We start from the raw sequence: 18,212 nt of genomic DNA on the forward strand, positions 1-18,212 counted from the left end.
TCAAAATGAGTTGTGCAAACTCAGTTCTGTTTAAAATATATTATTTTATGCATAACAAATTACGTGGAAAAAAAGCAGTGAAGCACAACATGTGTCTTTTCTAATGCTTTCAATTATAGCATGCATTGTTACTCTTTAAAAAATGTTTGCATAGTTAAACTTTATAGGCCAACTGTTTAATTCTGGACTAGTTCGACATTCAAAACCAATCAATTTGATTTCGTTCTGTTTGAATGTGCATGCAATACGAATCTCTAGAGCATTATTTAATGCAATAATGTCTGTTAATATAATTACTGAAAGTTATTCCGAAATGCAGGAGTAATCAAGAGTGAATGACCGCCGAGATCAGCAGCTGAGCTGACAGACATGATGAAGCTGCCACGTAGACACCGAGAATGAATGAAGAACCACTCCAGTCTGCCGGTTAGTAGTTTGTTAGAAATAAAATATTTGAGGAAGTGAGGAAATTCTACAGTATTAAAGCACGCATGCATCCGGAGAAAACACACAGTGATGCCACGTTAGTATCGCAGGCTTTTCTTACATGCACGTTAGTTGCATCTCACGTCTGCAGCATCAGAGCTCATTTCTGGAGACTCACCGATCCTCTGTATTTATCCAGAGAAACTAACCTCCCTCTGCTGTTCACCACCTTAAACGTGTAAAAGTCTTTCTGTTTGGCCTCAACCAGACATGATACAGTCAGCAAAGTAAGTGCTCTTAGAAACATCCCCATAATGCAGTGAGATGAGACTCCTCTGATGTAGAGAAGACAGATAAGTGAACGGGACGGTCCTATACGGAATGAAAATCAACAGAACTAGAGCGGAATGAGCAGAACTTTAATGACGCGCGCGCCGCGAACAACCAATCAGCAAGCGTCCTCATTCCTCTGTACGTGAGCGAACGCACTTCAGAAATGTTTTCACAAACAAACTGCATGATAGTTACGGTAAAAGTTTATTTATTTTTTTATATTTAAGGTAAACGTTTATTATCAAATTTAAGATTCGCATAGCCTACTAGCCTGGCTAACTAGGATTTGTTGAATTGTCTATTTTTAAAATATTGTTTTATTTTATGAAAGCACAGGGTCTTCAGTTTATTTCTCTATATTTAATATGCTACTTAAAGTCCCATTGTCTCGAGTTTCATTTTAGTTTCAATTTGGAAACGTTTTTTTTCTTCCGCACTTTTAAATATTAAAAGGCTATTACTTTGTTTTGTTTCGTTTTGTATGGATGTATTACAATGCAGTGATGTTCTAGAAATAAAAGCAGATATTCATGTGGAAAATAGACTATATTTGCTAATAATTTATATAAATTAATAGTTTTTATTAGTGCTAGTTAAGTATTTACAGCTATTTATTTAGCTACAAAGTTACTTCTGTATATAGCTAATAATAGCCTTATTTAAAAAAAAATATTTAATAATATGTTATGTTTTAGAAATATGTTTTTTAATATCACCGATACAGTGAATTCAGCCATACATGTTGAATATAAGATCTTAATAAGATGTTTGTCAAAATGGTCAAACCCCCAAAATGTGTTTTTAACCTGGTGAATGTAGTAGGCTAACTTATTTGCAAAGTAAAAGCATTATTTTATACTATGAAAATACAGTAAATGTAAATAATCTAATAGTAAATAATGGTAATGGCATAATCTATATGTATATCCCCACGGTCCAGGTTCATAACCGTATTTTCTTTTCTAACAATAATGATGTATATTTTTCAGAATCAACAATAAACTTTTGGTTTTCTTTTTGAGTTTTAGTAGGCTAATTATTTTGTTTGGGCCTCAGAGCGCCGCCTGTAGGCGTCACATCGAGGATATGGCGCGTCGAAGCGTCGCGTCGGTCTCCAGTGTAGTTTTGGGATCTCCGCCTGCCGCACTGACGCGGCCCACAATGCAGCGCGCGAGCAGAGTTAACATGGCGCGTGCGCTCACCGTCTCGAGCAGGGCCGAAAACAACAACAACAACACCATCAGCGCCGGGATACATGGCGTTTAACGCGACGCCAAACCGTCCCCGCTCCTTATGATCGTTCTCAGCATGTACTGCTGATCTACCGCACATTTGTGAATCTAGGTAAGACAGAAAAGTAAATACACAAGTGAGGAAGAGGTGCGCGAGGCGTTTGTAGCGCCGCGCGCGAGCTAAGTCTAAATACATTGGCAAAAGTTTAGGGAATCACTGTAAAATTAGACTTTTTGTGAATGATACACAGTTGTAAGTGTGTATTACTTGCATGTAAATGTGCTCTACATGTAAGAATGCAGGTAATGGTGCAGTGCTAGTGTTTGATCATTACATGCAGTGTTTTTACAGTGGGAATAGGAAATCAGAACCGAGCAATAACATTTAGGATACAATATCACATGTATATGTTTTCATAATTAATGTTAGGACTCTAATGTATGACTGTAGTTTCTGTACGACTGTAGTTTTGGGATTGTTCAGGCCTACAGGTCGTTAAACTTGTGGAAGATTGAATATTTGTGCACATGATCAATTTTTTGAATGCATCTTCTAATGCTTTAAATACATTAATAGCTAGTATGTATTATATATTTAGCTTCAGACAATATAATAATATATAGTTATTCTAGATATATTTGCTTAGGCTATATGCATGTTAGAAACCTTAAGGCTTTAAAAAAGAAAATTGCCTGGTAAGGATGATGTCATTACTTCTTGGCTGTAATGCTGACCTAAAGCATACTAACATATTATTTCTGCAGCGTATAGTATATGCATTTGACCCACTAAAATATACAGTATATAACCAAGCACAATGCACTGCGCTTTACCTTACATCTCCAGTACGATGAACTGAAAGTAGCCTATAATATCAGCTGTGAATTGTCTTTCTTGCTTGATGGCAAGAGCTTGGGTTTCGTTTCCCAGGAAATGCATGAACTGATCAAATGCATTGTAAGTCACTTTGGATTAAAGCATGCCTAAATGTATACTGTGCTGTTCTAAATAATTAGTAGATGGGCTAATTGTTCTGTTGTGACATGTTCCAACTAGTAGCATACTAACTATGTTCTTTCTGAAATATATAGTATGTTGTGCTCAGTGTGAGATAAATGTTGAATATGAAGCATGCATATGATTGCATGTCATGTCTGTATTATTATATTCATATCATATCTGTAATGCATACATTCATGTTGTATTAAATGTGTTGAGTGGGACAGGAGATTTGAAGCTGGGTCAATGACAAATAAAGCTTCAAAAAAGATATATTTAAAAAAATATCTTTTCAAAATTGATGTAATGCATATTTTTGAGTCATGAACAGTGTTTAAACAAGTTTCTATATATATATATATATATAAAAATGTATATACATATATGAATTTTTATATATATCTATATATATATATATTAATTTATAGCAAAGTAATAACCCTTAGAGCCTAACACATTATTGTTTGTGGTTGTGTATTTTATTCATATTAATTTATAATTATTTTATTTTTATTCTAGTGGCCAGGTATTTTAGTATCTTTAGCATCTGACTTTACTTTTAAAGACAGAAAAAAAAATCTATATATAAATATCAATAAAAAAAAAATCAATACATACCAGTAAATGCATTAAATAACTAATCACAATCTAGTTTTCAGCCATTTGGTCAATTGGACCTATTATGTGTTGGTTTAAATCAAGAATGTACATGGTTGCACCACCTGATGTATATCTGTTGTGCCACCTGACAACATTAATAATGACATTGACATATATATAATAATGAACATGCTGAATACTGGACCATTTACATATAAAAAACAAAATGCAAATAAATGTGTTTTAGTTCACAGTCTCTATTGAAGTAAAATTAGCAAATAGATCAAAAACAGAATAAAGCAAAGTCGTTACGTAACGTAGGAACTGGAATAGGCTACAGTTACTAACATTCAAATGAATAATTTGATACAATGTAGGGATGCATAATATATCGGCCACCGTATCGGGCGATATATGATGATTTCTAATGTGATCTGTATCGCCACGATAAGAAAATTTGGCCGATATATTAAAGGCGATGAATAATGGGTTATTTCCTTCAGCTGAGACGCTTCAGATGCACACTGTTCAACATGATGGTTTTGAATTGCTTAAAATATATTTTGAATCACTTCAAAAAAGGAAAATACAGTAAAGTGCAATATGTGCAGCACAAGTCTGTTTTTTTAGGCTACATAAAATTATAATGAGAACATTGTAATTGTGTGCTTGGGACATGGATTTTAATGGTGAGATTTTTGTTTTTGTAATCTGGCTCTCAAAATTTCCAAAAGAAAAATTTGGATTTAGATTTATCGGCCAATATATCGGTTATCGGTTTTCAAATGTAAAAATAATCGCTTATCGTATCGGCCAAAATGTTCATATCAGTGCTTCCCTAGTTCAATGCATTTATTGTGTATGTAAACACAATTTACATTGGACTTATATTTTGAAAATAATGCCTGCATATTACATCTGTAATTACATCTATATCACTGTTGACCCTTCCCTTACCCCTTAAACATACTCATACCACCAAACGTCAAAGTGCTTTGCAGCACAACACGAACAAGTTCATTGTACCTAACAAATAATTTTTTGTGAGTAGGCTACATTGTAGTTAAAGATATCTAATATAAAGTGTGACCGATTTTCCTTTACTTAATACGATAGTGGTATCTAAAATTATTTAAAACATTATCATGAAAATTATTGAAAGTTTAAAACATCTTTAACTAAAAGCAACATTTTAGAACAATAATTACAAATTAGAAAAACCTTAAATGTATTATTTATTTAGCCTAAATAATGTAAAAAAAAAAAAAAAAATCATATAGCGACATTCATTGCAGTTGTGCCACCTGACTAATTTGCACGTACACAGCTTCTACTTGGATGCCTGTATTAGCTTTTGCCTATGCTATCAAGTTCATACTTTATTTATTTTTTAAATACAACAAAAAAGTGTGATAAAATAGCATTTTCCTAATTTTACATTGGTTGTACCACCTGACATGGAAAGTGTACCAACCTAACCATTTTTGAAAGTAGTTATTTTTTACCAGTATTTGAGAGAGATCTACAAACCTTTTTCCACAAGGATCAGTTGGGCTCCTCTGGATGACTGTTGTTACCTTGTCAATTCATAATAAAAGAGCCATGCTCGCTGTTATCCCACCCTGACATCTGAGAATAAACTATTTGCCGGACAAAAGTTATTCAATGATCTCAACGGCTTTAAAACTACTGATATTTTTTTACATTTGTTTATGAGAAAGGTTTCAAACATAAAATTGCCATAGTATTTTATTTTTAATGTCTTATTATTAAAACACCATTTTAAATAGTTTTCTTTGAGTGGATGTTGCGCCACCTGACATTTTGGGGGTTTAAGATACCAAAACACAAAATAATATTTATTTTTTGAATGTACTGAAAATAAGAAACTAAATAGGTTTTATAGAATAAAGTGATGCATGTCATGAATTTATCACATTAAATAATAATAATGTACTTTTACACCAAAATATGCACGTCATGCCATTGACCCAGCTGGAGATTTATTCTTTGCATTTGAAGGTCTTGAATTGGCGACACGATGTTGAGACCAAGAACGTTCTTGGAAAAGTGATGTGTTTTGAGAAATGATGGTGAGGACTAGTTTTCTAGCCTCAAGCTGATGCGTTTTAAATCTGATTGATAAGAAATATTTATTTTAATGGTTGAATTTTCAGTGTGTGCATGGAATACATGTCCTTCTATAAACATAATGTGTGTGAAATAATGTGTTGGACAATGCAATGTGCTCGACTTGACTTCATTTCTAGTGTAATGAGTTAACCTGAAATAATATCACCTGCAATGCTTTATGCTTTTTTTTTTCACTTACCTTTTGGCAGTCATATCAAATAATTAGACATTTTTGTGAATTAAAGATGCAAAATAGTTTTTTATTTCCTTATCCAAGACTTAATCATGACTCGTTGAGTTGAACCTGCAAAGTATAGCAATATACTAATTGAAACATTTAAATTGATCATGGAATAATGACTCTTGGTTCACTTACCGGTACCAGTTAAAAAAATAGCGGGTTTTCATTAAGTACTAAGCTAGCATAGGTCTCCCTGATTTCTCAAACTTTCCATGCACAAACATTTCTGGAGACCCACAATCTGATTATATCCTGATTTCATTCCAGAAACCTTCAAACCAGAGCCCTTTGGGCTTTTCTTCAGTCTCGTCCGGAGAGAAGTGGAGTGGCATGGAGGACCCCAAAAGCCCCGTGAAGGTGGTCAAACCTTCCCGCTCGAGCGGGGGCAAGGCGCAGTCCTCCAAACCCCAGAGGGAGAGCGTGAAAGTCCCCATCCGATGCAAGGACAGCGTCCCCAGGGGGAAAGAGGAGATCCAGGGTGGCCACACCGGCAGCCCTCAGGAGCAGGGCAAGGGCAAAGCCCGCAGGCTGACGGGCAGAACTAATTCTGGCGAGAGGGGGAGAGGGAAGCCCCTGCCCAGTGAAGCCCGTCAGCACACACAGGAGAAGAAAACGCCGGTCCGAAACAGTGGACCGGTCAAGGATGCCGGAGCAACACTGCTGACCAGCACCGCACAGGACAGCTCAACACACAACACCATCACAGCTAAAGAGAAGATACCTGGTGAGAAAATACACACCAATCATCATCAAATGACTAGATTATTTAGGTTTTTAATTGCTGATATCTATACTGGAGTGACCCTACACACTCCTTTAGTTGGTAAGGTTTTTTTATGTTTTTGAAAGAAGTATTTTCTGCTCACAGAGGCTGCATTTTATTTGATCAGAAATATTGTGAAATATTTGTACAAATTGAAAATCACTGTTTTCTGTTTAAATATATTCTAAAATGTAATTAATTCCTGTGATCAAAGATGATTTTTTTAGCGGCCGTTACTTAAGTCACTTTACAAAATTACTTTTTGTCACTTTAATTCACTCTTGCTGAATATGTATCAAATTATATACAGTATGACAAAAGAAAAATTATACTGACCCCAAACTTTTGAAATCTAGTAAATATTATAAATGTTTCAATTTAATAGTGGTAAATAAGATGTACATGAAATTGCTCAAATTAAATAAGCAATTATTTCAAAAAAAGATATAGACAACCGGAAAGTGTTTATTATCTGATAAAACTGTAAACGTGTTCTTTGCACTAGTATTGGTGTATTTACTGTGTTTTTTTTTCTTTCTGTGGCAGTAAAGTTTTGTGTTTGTTCCTGTCTGTTCCTTTAAATCTCAGGTGTGGAGATCTCAGATCGCAGACAGAGGGTCGAGGTCGCAGCAGAGGTCGTGGAGGTGGGGAACCTGACCTCTGACCAACAGCTGGGACTCAGACAGGCGGAGGAGAGGCTGCAGAGAGACTACATACACCGGCTGCTCAAGGTAACACACATTCCTGCACACACTGTGGATATGAAAAATTATAACAATTATATTATTTTAAAATGATTATTATTACTAAATAAAAAAATATAGAAAAAAAAGAAGAAATACTAAAATAAAAGTGGCAAAATGGAACTTTACAATTTACTGACAGGCAATACTAATATTGACAGGCAGCCCTTAAACCATGAACAGGCAACAGGGGAAAATAATCAGCAAAAAAATTATTTCATGTCTCGTTTTATATCATCTGTACTTAAGTAAAACACATTTTTGAAATATTTGATATAGTTTGGATTTTATGAGGTATATCTCCCAGTATATGTTGGGTACAAAAAAAAAAAAATCCATGGGTGGACATGCTGGCTTTAGGTCAAACTGACAAAACGACAACAGAAAATTTTAACCAAGTCATGTGACCCACACAGAAACAGACTTAAACTATGATTATTATAACACCACTGGATGAAAAAAAAATTCTCAGGAGATTAGAGAGGTTATATCCTGTGGTGCCTGATAAGTTTAGGAAGAGGTTTTTGCTCAAACACCAGATCATGAGCTGCTTGAATGTAAATAAACAGCGCTGCGCTTCACTCTGAAACACGCAGCACATATTTCTTTCTTTGAAACTTTACCATTTGATCATCGCACTAAGCCATATCGCATTTTATTTCGATTAATCAAATAATTTTAATTTTAATTTTACTGTCAGTGTAAAGTTGGCAGCTTTACGTTTACAAAAATATTTTTTTATTTTATTTTAAAGGATTATTTTAATGATATCCAGGGGTTTTTGGCGTTGTTACTGCTGTGTTTAGGATTGACAAATTGGTTATTCTTTTCAGGGTCTCATGTCACACTTAGTTTAAATCAGTGTTATTGTTTTATTATTTTTTATTATAGTTTTATTAATACTTTTAATTTACTTTTATTTTATATTTTCATGTTACTTTTATTTAAAATGTATGTGCTTTTGTCATTTTTAATAGATTTTTATTTCAGATTTAGATTTATTTATTTCCTGCTAATACATTTTAGTGCTTCAACTTCAACTTATTTCCGTTTAATTCCAAGGTAACATTTCTAATTTTTGTTTAGTTTTGTCAACTAATATTTTTTTTTAAATTAGTTTTCAGCTTTAATTCAAGTAAGCGAAAAATGGTGTGTCCACCAACCCTTTTTTTGGCAGCTTTGGCTTTAAAGTAATACTTTAGTAATAAAGTGTCTGATTTCTCAAATAGTTTGTTTCTGAATATAAAAAAATGTAGACACAATGTGAAATACTTGCTCTGGCATTAGTTTTGGATGAAGAGATGTGCTTGTTGTTGACCTTTGTTATTGATGTACAAGCAGGATGTGGTGGTTGGTCAGTGTGGTATTTGTCCCTCCTCCACTGTGATTGGGCAGTTGGGTCAATAGTGACATTGATGAGCGCTGCGTTTTACCCAAAGTTGAATATTCTTCAACTCTCAGCGACTGGTAAAAAATGCCCAGCGCTCAGCTAGAAATAGACACTCACACGTTTTAAAAATGGTCCACTCCCTTTAAAATAGCCCTCTGGAAAAAAATATTTGGTTGACACAGGGGCCTGATAGTTTTAGTTAAGAGTAATAACCCTAGTTTATATTTGCTTTACCTAGTTTCATTTGACTTGAGCTGTAACTTCGATCTAACTGGGCCGAGTATCAATGTGAATAAGAGCGTTTGCATTCACACTCACGACTGATTTTACTGTTGAATGATGGTCAAAAGCAGGTTCATTGAATCTAAAACAACCTGAGCAAGTCGCGTAGTCGTTAAGAGTCTCTTATTTTGAGATTTCTCCCGTTTGCACGTCAGATGTGTGAGTTGATGTCGCGTGATGTGATTGGTTACTCTGTCGTTGTGTATTCCCACAGCCGTCTCCGGAGTACCCGAATTTCCAGTATCTATGCAAACTGTGTTCAGTCCACGTGGAGAACATCCAGGGTGCTCACAAGCACATTAAAGAGAAACGTCACAAGAAGAACATCATGGTGAGAGGATGCAGCTTTTTTCTGTGGTCTGTATAATCCACAGTGGCTCTCTGCTAAGCTTAGAAAGGGTTTTATTGTGCTAGTTTCCGTTAGACTGTTAGCAAACATGCAAAAGAACGCTGTGCGTCACTGATAACCCACTAAAACCCTGTCATAGAAGATGCATCTCTGAATTAATCACCAGCAAGAAATATATTATATTGGATATTTTACATCAACTTTGACTCATTCAGTTTTTTTTGTGGTTTTGTTTATCCTCTTGTTTATGTGTGTTTTGCAGGAAAAGCAGGAGGAGAATGAGTTGCGAGCGCTTCCTCTTCCCTCTCCGGCCCAGTTGAGGGCGCTAGACTGCGCCGTCCTGGAGGCGGCAGAGGTGCACGGCATCTCAGAGGAAGACTTTGCGTTGAGGCAAGCCGTGGTTCTCCGGATGGAGGGTATTATACGTAAACAACTCTCAGGTACATGGGTTTACCTTCCGAACTTAAAGGGGTGGTATAATGCCCTTTTCACAAGATGTAAAATAAGTCCTCGATGTCCCCAGAGTGTTTTTGTGAAGTTTTAGCTCAAAATAACCCACAGATATTTTTATATAGCATATTAAAATGGTCACTTTTTGAGGGTGAGCAAAAACACACCGTTTTGTGTGTGTTCCTTTAAATGCAAATGAGCTGCTGCTCCCCGCACAGGGGGCGGAGCTTCAAGAGCTTGTGTCCTTTTACCTCTCACACACACACACATGCACTGAAAATTTCAAAAACTTTTAGCCTTTTATGACTCAAGATTAAGTTGACTGGAGAAATCCCCTGCCTTAAGACATGCTTTACATCTATTCTGTTCATTATCGTCCATTAGTGGACTTGCGAGACACTGGCCTGCATTCATGTATAGTGGATAAATTGAAAGTCCGGTTTCACATATGTGGTGCATTATCATTTTAAGCATTTCAAAACTTTGGCGTCAGTAAGTTTTTATATTTAATGTTTTTTTTTAAAGAAATTAATACTTTTATTTAGCAAGAATGCATTAAATTGATCAAAAGTGACAGTAAAATATTGTATTTTATTTAACTGTTTTCAACATTGATATTAATCAAATGTTTCTTAAACATCGAATCATCATATTAGAATGATTTCTGAAGGATCATGTGACACTGAAGACTGGAGTAATGATGCTGAAAATTCAGCTTTGATCACAGGAATAAATTACATTTTACAATATATTCACATAGAAAATGGTTACCGTTTTTCACAATATTACTGTTTTTACTGTATTTTTGAGCAGAAGAAACTTCTTTCAAAAACATTTCAAACTCTTACTGACCCCAAACTCTTGAACCATAGTGTACTTCGTAGCTTGCTGTAAAATGTAATAATGGTCAAGAAAGTGTTTTTCGCGGTATGGTGACGGTTAGAATGACTTCTCCTGTCCTTTGTTCTTCACAGCTTGCTCTCTCCGTCTTTACGGCTCATGTTTCACCCGCTTCGCCTTCAAAACTAGTGATGTCAACATCGACGTCTCTTACCCCTCCACTGTGAGTCTGAACATACGAGCATGAGCTGCTTTTGTGGATATGTGTGACAATACGTTTTACTGTGTTCATTAACATTTTACTGTGTGTTTATTAACACACTTGTGTCGTGTAGATGACTCAGCCTGATGTGCTGATCCAGTTGCTGGAGATCATAAAGAACAGTGGTGAGTTTCCCATTCGTTCAACTACAAACCATTATAAACTTACACTGTTTAAATAGACTGGCGAATAAGCATGTTGTTGCCTGAAAAAAAACAACAACCCTCTTTGTGTATATATATATATATATGTGTGTGTGTGTGTAAAAATAATAATTATATATATATATATTTTAGGGCTGTCAATCGATTCAAAAATGTAATCGCGATTAATCGCATGCTTGCCATGAGTTAACTCGCGATTAATCGCACATTTTTTTTTGGTTCTAAATGTACCTTAAATTAATACTTTTCAAGTTTGTAATACTCTAATCATTATGGGCATGGATAAATATGGATGCTTTATGCAAATGTATGTTTATTATTGAAACCATAGTCAACATAGAGCATGAAGACGAGACATGTTTCAAAGGTCATAGATGTTTTTCAAAGAACTTGTTCATGTCTATTAGACACATGAAGAAAGAAGAAAGAAATACCAGGTTCCCATTACTTATCTTTCTTTGCACTGAGCAATTTACTAAAACAAACATGTTTAGATTTTTGCATGACAGGGCAGCTCTTCTGAAAATGCTAAATGTACATTTATTATTTATTATTACATTAGTTTGTCTCTCTCTGTGCCCATTTTGATGAAGCTAAATTCTCAATAAAACTGTTTTCATTGGTATATTTTACTGTTTCTGTTGTCAAACAACGGAATGAATATGAAATAGTGACTGAAACGCGACCCATTAAACATAACCAGCTCTCCCTTCCAAGATGTTAATCTGCACAACAATCCTGATAATCGAGCCGTCGTCTGATGAAATCAATACACATAAGATAAAGACAATATCTGTGCTGTGATTTCTGCTATACGTGCATGCAAAATTAGAGAAGCAACATCATATCTATGTTTAACTGAATTAAAGCGCTGCTCCTCTCTACCGCACGAGACGCGCAGAGAGAGAGAGAGAGAGAGAGAGAGAGAGAGAGAGAGGTGCGCGCGTGCTGGGAGAGCACCGGCGATTCTCAGAAACTAAAGGTTTGGGCGCTTTTTTGAAGAGAAAAAAATCGCTAAAGCTGTCTGCAATGTCGCTAAGTTGGGAACACTGTGTATCTCCATTTCTCCAGGTCACGGGTCAAACTGAAAATATGCGCTGCGCTATTCGTGCGTTAAAAAAATGAGTGCCGTTAATATGATGTTGCGTTAACGCCTAATTAACGCGTTGACTTTGACAGCACTAATATATATATATAATGCATATAATATAATGCATATAATTTATTATATAAATAATATTATTAAAAAAAATGAGAGTTGTCAAAACACGTTTTAAAATGAATTGCATATGCCAATTAATTAATCAAATTATTCCATATATTAATTTGTTCTCCTGTAGTCCTAAGTCAAAGAAAAGTGAATATTAATGGAATTATTATATAACAATATATTTTTTAAATGTCTTTTATAAACTGGTACTTTACATTTCTGAATATGAATATATGAATGTTTTAATCAAATGTTTGTTCAACATTTTAAATATTTATTTGTGTATATATATAATAGTAGTGATGAGTTGTCCAACTCTTTGAAAACAGAAAATATATGAATGTAAAGTTGTATTTTCTTATATTTTATATTACTACTGTTTACAAAACTAATTTCAGAAGTCTAACCCTTTAGATCAGACGGTTTTAAAGATTTGATGAGACGTTTGACAGATCCTATAGTCATAAATGTGCCTCACTTGACTATTGACCAGCTTTAACAGCTGAAAGTTCATGTACGCACAAGACTTGAGTCTCGAGAGCGCAGATTAACTCTAGTTTCGCTTTTGTTTCCAGTGGCGTTTGCCGAGGTGGAGTCTGATTTTCATGCCAAAGTCCCTGTTGTCTTCTGCAGAGATGTGGCGAGGTCAGTTTTATGTGGGCAATAAAACCGAGATGCTATAAATAGTTGCTGCACACAAAGATTACTAAATTGTATCTGATGCGAATTGTTTGTTGTCTCTGCAGTGGGTTAATGTGCAAAGTGAGCGCAGGAAATGATGTCGCGTGCCTCACCACCAATCACCTTGCAGCTCTGGCCAGACTGGAGCCGAGGCTCGTGCCTCTGGTGTTGGCCTTCCGATACTGGGCCAACGTATGACTCGCGCTCACACTTTCCTGAGATTACTGTAGCCGTTTCTCAACAACGTCTAACAAGATTGTGTGTTTTTTTTTTGTAGCTGTGCCACATCGACTGTCAGGCGGAGGGAGGAATCCCATCCTACTCGCTGTCTCTCATGGTCATATTCTTCCTGCAACAGAGAGCGAAGCCCCTCCTGCCCGTTTATCTAGGACATTGGGTGAGAGCTAATGTTTTAGGAAACCTAGAACACAATAAATAATAACTATGTGTATGTTATTGTTGCATGTATGAATTGGAAATACTTTTGACTAGTTCTGTTGTAAAAAAATAAAGAAAAGAATCGTACCTTCCACATGTAATTCAGGCACTCGAGAGTTAAAGTAAATGTATATAAAAAGACTTAGTTTTATCATGGCTTAGGCAATTAATAACCGTTGAGGCTAATGAGCCTTTATCAGGGTGTGGGTAACAAACACACTCAGTCCTTTTAAACAATTAGTTAGTCACATGACTATTACCTGATTACTTGATATAGAATAGTCACAATAGAGAAGACATATATCACCAAAACATAATTAAAACCAACATATATTCCAAAAAAAAGGATATAATATAACAATGCACTAAAGTGTAACAAATCAGAAATTCATATATCAAAAAAATTATATATATATATATATATATACATACATACATACATGCATGCATACATACAGGCGATACTCAAAAAATTTGAATATCGTGCAAAAGTTAATTTATTTCAGTAATTCAACTTAAAAGGTGAAACTACTATATTATATAGACTCATTACATGCAAAGTGAGATATTTCAAGCCTTTATTTGATGATTATGGCTTACAGCTTATGAAAACCTTTTCACAATATTCTAATTTTGAATTTGAGGTTTTCATAAGTATTTCATAAATACTCTATAAACGTGTTTGTGTGTTTGTGTGTGTGTGTGTGTGTGTGTGTGTGTTAGGGATGTCAAGTGATTAACATTTTTAAATCTAATTAATTACATCACACGATGTGCCGGATTAATTAACCAAATTAATTCCACATACATTTTCTGCTGAGATATTACCCCCAAAAGATCATTTAAAGTCATCATTGTGTTTGACGATAAATATATTGAATAGACATTACAAAAAGTAGTGTTAGAAAGAAATATTTTGATTCAGCAGAGAATTTATTACACGTTAACTTTTAAGGCTACGATGTGGCTATAGCATTTTTTTCAGAAGCAGCATCTGAAGTGGCATTTAGGTACATGTTTAATATAGCTCAGAGGCGGCATGTTAAATATTAAAATATTAATATTTAATATGAATATATTAAACTCTAAAATTTAAACAAAAAACACCATGTTCACGGCTGAAATAACTGGCCTTTAAAAATAAAAATCTGCCTGCCTCTATGGGAATTTAACATAGGGGTGTCCTGACTTATGCACCCTGTGTTTTAAGGCAGAACATTTATTTATTTACAATACATTATTCATTCACAAAGAAAATTGGTGTCCTTAAAGGTTTGAGTTTTCCTCATTTTTTTAAAAATTAAGATCAATCTCCAAAAGATGATTTTTTTTATTCCTCTTTTTAGTCAACTTTAGCATGGGTGTGTTCACTTATTCTAGGCTCTGTGTGTGTATATATATATATATTATATATATATATATATATATATATTCCTCACTACTGGATAAGAACTGATGTTTTAGTGACTAAAGCATCAAACAAAAGTAAATCTAAATAAATGTGATGTATATTCTCGTTGTGTGGTTCTGTTCAGATCAAGGGCTTCGATGTGAAGCGTGTGGATGAGTTTCATCTGACGGGTTTGGAGTCGGGCACATTCGTGAGTTGGGAGCACAGACCCGCTCCCGCTGGTGAGGGCCGCACGGACGGCAAAGCCAAACCTGAACCCAAAACCCACGCGGAGAAGAAAGAGAAGAAGGCCGAATACACTAGGGGCAAGGTGAACGTTTCACCAATATGCATGATTGTAGTAAAGAAATAGTATTTTACACATTTCTCAACACTTTTTCAGAACTCCTCACACAGTTCTCCTAAGCAACTTTCCGCTTGGCACAGCAGTTATTTTCACATTCAAATACAAAACAACTTCATACATGTCTCAAATACACTCATTACTCTCGCGATAACACTAGCAAATGTTTTCACCCCAAAACACCCTTTGTTTCTCTTAAAACAATGACCTTCAAAACACCAACAACAGGTTGCATTATCCGTTTGCTTTTGTACAATTCCTTTTCAAAACTAAAATGACTCTCTATAGTTTAGTATTCAGTGCAGTGTGTTACATTGTCCATGTTTTCATTACAGTACAAAATTATTCCTAAGTTCTGCCCTTTTATATTTATGGTAATGAAGTTGAGAGATAGGTGTTGTATAGGTGTTCAGCTACATCTACTATGTGCTTTGATACTATTCAATTTTTTTGATTTAAAGTAGGGCTGTAAACGATTAATCGCAATTAATCGCATCCAAAATAAAGTTTGTGTTTACATAATATATGTGTGTGTATTGTGTATAATTATTTTGTATATATAAATAAACACACATGCATGTATATATTTAAGAAAAATGTGTTATTTATATATAAAATAGTTCTATTTATATATAATATAAATTATTTAAAAATATATATGCAGTATATAAATGCAAATATTTCTCAAATATATACATGCATGTGTGTGTATTTATAAATACAAAATAATTATACACAATACACACATATATATTATGTAAACACAAACTTTTTTTTGGATGTGATTAATCGTTTACAGCCCTAATTTAAAGTATATTTCATTATGGTATTACTGTAGAAACTTCTTATTCAGTTTTGTATTGTGTTAGGTTTTGAACTTAAGTTTTACAGTGTTTAAACGTGCAAATTGGCACATCGAGATTTGGTGGTGATTGCGATTAGCAATTAAAGCAATTAATGTTATTTGAAAGAAGTAATCTTTGAATTAATTTTGTGCATAAGCAGTTGCTATGCTTCCATTCAAAGTTGACAAAACTGGAATATCGCATAATTAATTTGCGAATAAAGCAGGATTTCCATCTCATGTGTTCAAGAGAACAAAATCGACACTTCCTGGAAAACTGGTGCAAATTAATAAAAAATGGAACTTGCCGCAATCGGGAAAGCCATTGTGGCTCTTTTTTTCCTCCATCATAAATGACTAAAGCGTCTCTGAGCGTCAGACGAACGCGTGTTTGGATGCTGGTGTTTGTGAACACAATCGTGTGAGACTCTTATGGAGGGAATTGAACCAAATCATTCTGATGACAGACTTTGACTCACGTTTCAGAACCAACAAACCAACAGATGCGATTGGTCCGCTGGTTAGTTCAGTTATCCAATCACATCCTCTGTTGAGTTACATCGAGGGATTTATCAAGGGCGTAATCCATCCGCCGGAAACTGAAGCCTCCCCGGAGGCTGCCATTGTAGCAGAACTTCACAAGCAGTCCATTGACTCCCATTCATTTTGGCGTCACTTTGACAGCGAATAACTTTACATCTGAGGCGTCCAAAGACTCCATTTGTCCATTATTTATTTCTAAAGAAACACGACAATGTATAAAAGGGTCCCATTACCTTGTATCTTACGGTATGGCCCCGTAGAAGCCGTTTTTGTAAAAATAGGCTAACGATTGCGTCATAACCACGCGAGTCTCTGTCGCACAGTCGAGAAATTACCGTATAGACCGGCGGAGAAGCTCGCAGGCAATCGGGGGGACGTGGAGGCATAAAGTCTGATAAAGTCAAGACAGAAGCCCATAGAGAGTGATGAAGTTGCTTCTGCTGCTCATGGACAGCTAATGCTCACGCTCTCCGTCTCTGAGAGATTCGGAAGGGAATGATTAAGATTTCTCTCGGCACAGCTACTAGAAGACTGACAGCTGTCAGACAGGTTGCTCACGTCACATCTACGTCACCAAGCTCAGTTTGAGCCTGCGCAGTTCGCCTGGCGATCAGGAAGTGAGTGCTTCTAATGGGCTTCACTTTTCTCCGTTTAAGTCTATGGGGTCGCTGTGTCCATTTTATATACTATCTTTGGGATTTATTCAGCAAATGTGTTTCCATCGTTAATGTGCATGTCTTATCAGATAAAAAAATGTATATGCCTTAATTGAGTGCAAAAAAAAATGTTTAGTGCATTTTTAGAATAATATTTTTTAATGCAATATCCCAAAATGCGCCTAAAAATAGGTGGATGGAAACATGGCTAATGATAAATGATTCACAGTTTAGCCCACATAGACTGCTGTCGTGTTCACTGTGAAGAGTTTTTAAAAGTATTGAGATTTGTCTTAGAGATTGTAAAAGAAAACTGTCTGATTGTAGGCTCGTTTGACGCTGGAGGACGCGGTGAGCGGTGGCCTGGGGCAGCTGTGGCTGGAGCTCCTGCGCTTTTACACGCTGGAGTTTGCGCTGGAGGAGCACATCATCAGCATTCGTCTGAGAGAGCTGCTGCCGCGAGAGCTCAAGCACTGGCCGCGCCGCAGACTCGCCATCGAGGGTAGGCAGAGAGGTGTTTGAGATCCAGTGTGGCTCAGATCGATCTACAGCATACAGAAGAGTATTATACAGCGTTTGCTTTTCTGTTATTAGTAATAGGATGGCAAACGCTATAATATTTTCTCAAATACCGTCAGCATTCAGCAAACTCTTTTCTGAAGTGTGTATTTGTAGATGGAATAAAAACTCATGTTAAAAAAATAAATTGAATGCGGACGGTAAGAGAGTTCAGCTTCACTTCCACTTTAAAACCTTGATTTCAAATTATGCTGCGCTATATCCAGTTGGCCATTATGTCATATTCATGTCATTTTCACTGTGTGCTACATGTAAAATTAGTGTTACCTTGCGCGTACACGCTCAGAAAAAGTGCATCA

The 18,212-nt window shown here is 35.5% G+C and overlaps 2 protein-coding genes across 2 annotated transcripts in view; one reads left to right on the forward strand and one right to left on the reverse strand.

Moving 5' to 3' along the window:
- gpx7 (glutathione peroxidase 7) overlaps positions 1–813 on the reverse strand; it is a 5,321-nt gene extending 4,508 nt beyond the window's left edge. Inside the window, exon 1 of the mRNA XM_079588025.1 lies at positions 605–813. Coding sequence (XP_079444151.1) covers positions 605–739 — 135 coding nt within the window. The 5' untranslated portion in view covers positions 740–813. The remainder of the gene's footprint in view (positions 1–604) is intronic.
- A 1,094-nt stretch (positions 814–1,907) lies between these two features.
- The window catches only part of tut4 (terminal uridylyl transferase 4), a 35,951-nt gene continuing 19,646 nt past the window's right edge, over positions 1,908–18,212 (forward strand). Inside the window, exons 1-12 of the mRNA XM_079588024.1 lie at positions 1,908–2,103; positions 6,233–6,689; positions 7,317–7,459; positions 9,358–9,474; positions 9,755–9,932; positions 10,917–11,005; positions 11,118–11,169; positions 12,994–13,063; positions 13,165–13,291; positions 13,377–13,496; positions 15,073–15,258; positions 17,662–17,836. Of these exons, the coding sequence (XP_079444150.1) occupies positions 6,296–6,689; positions 7,317–7,459; positions 9,358–9,474; positions 9,755–9,932; positions 10,917–11,005; positions 11,118–11,169; positions 12,994–13,063; positions 13,165–13,291; positions 13,377–13,496; positions 15,073–15,258; positions 17,662–17,836 (1,651 nt within the window). The 5' untranslated portion in view covers positions 1,908–2,103; positions 6,233–6,295. The remainder of the gene's footprint in view (positions 2,104–6,232; positions 6,690–7,316; positions 7,460–9,357; positions 9,475–9,754; positions 9,933–10,916; positions 11,006–11,117; positions 11,170–12,993; positions 13,064–13,164; positions 13,292–13,376; positions 13,497–15,072; positions 15,259–17,661; positions 17,837–18,212) is intronic.

Source organism: Phoxinus phoxinus (genome assembly GCF_949152265.1).
Source record: "Phoxinus phoxinus genome assembly, chromosome: 18".
NCBI classification, from domain to species: Eukaryota; Metazoa; Chordata; class Actinopteri; order Cypriniformes; family Leuciscidae; genus Phoxinus; species Phoxinus phoxinus.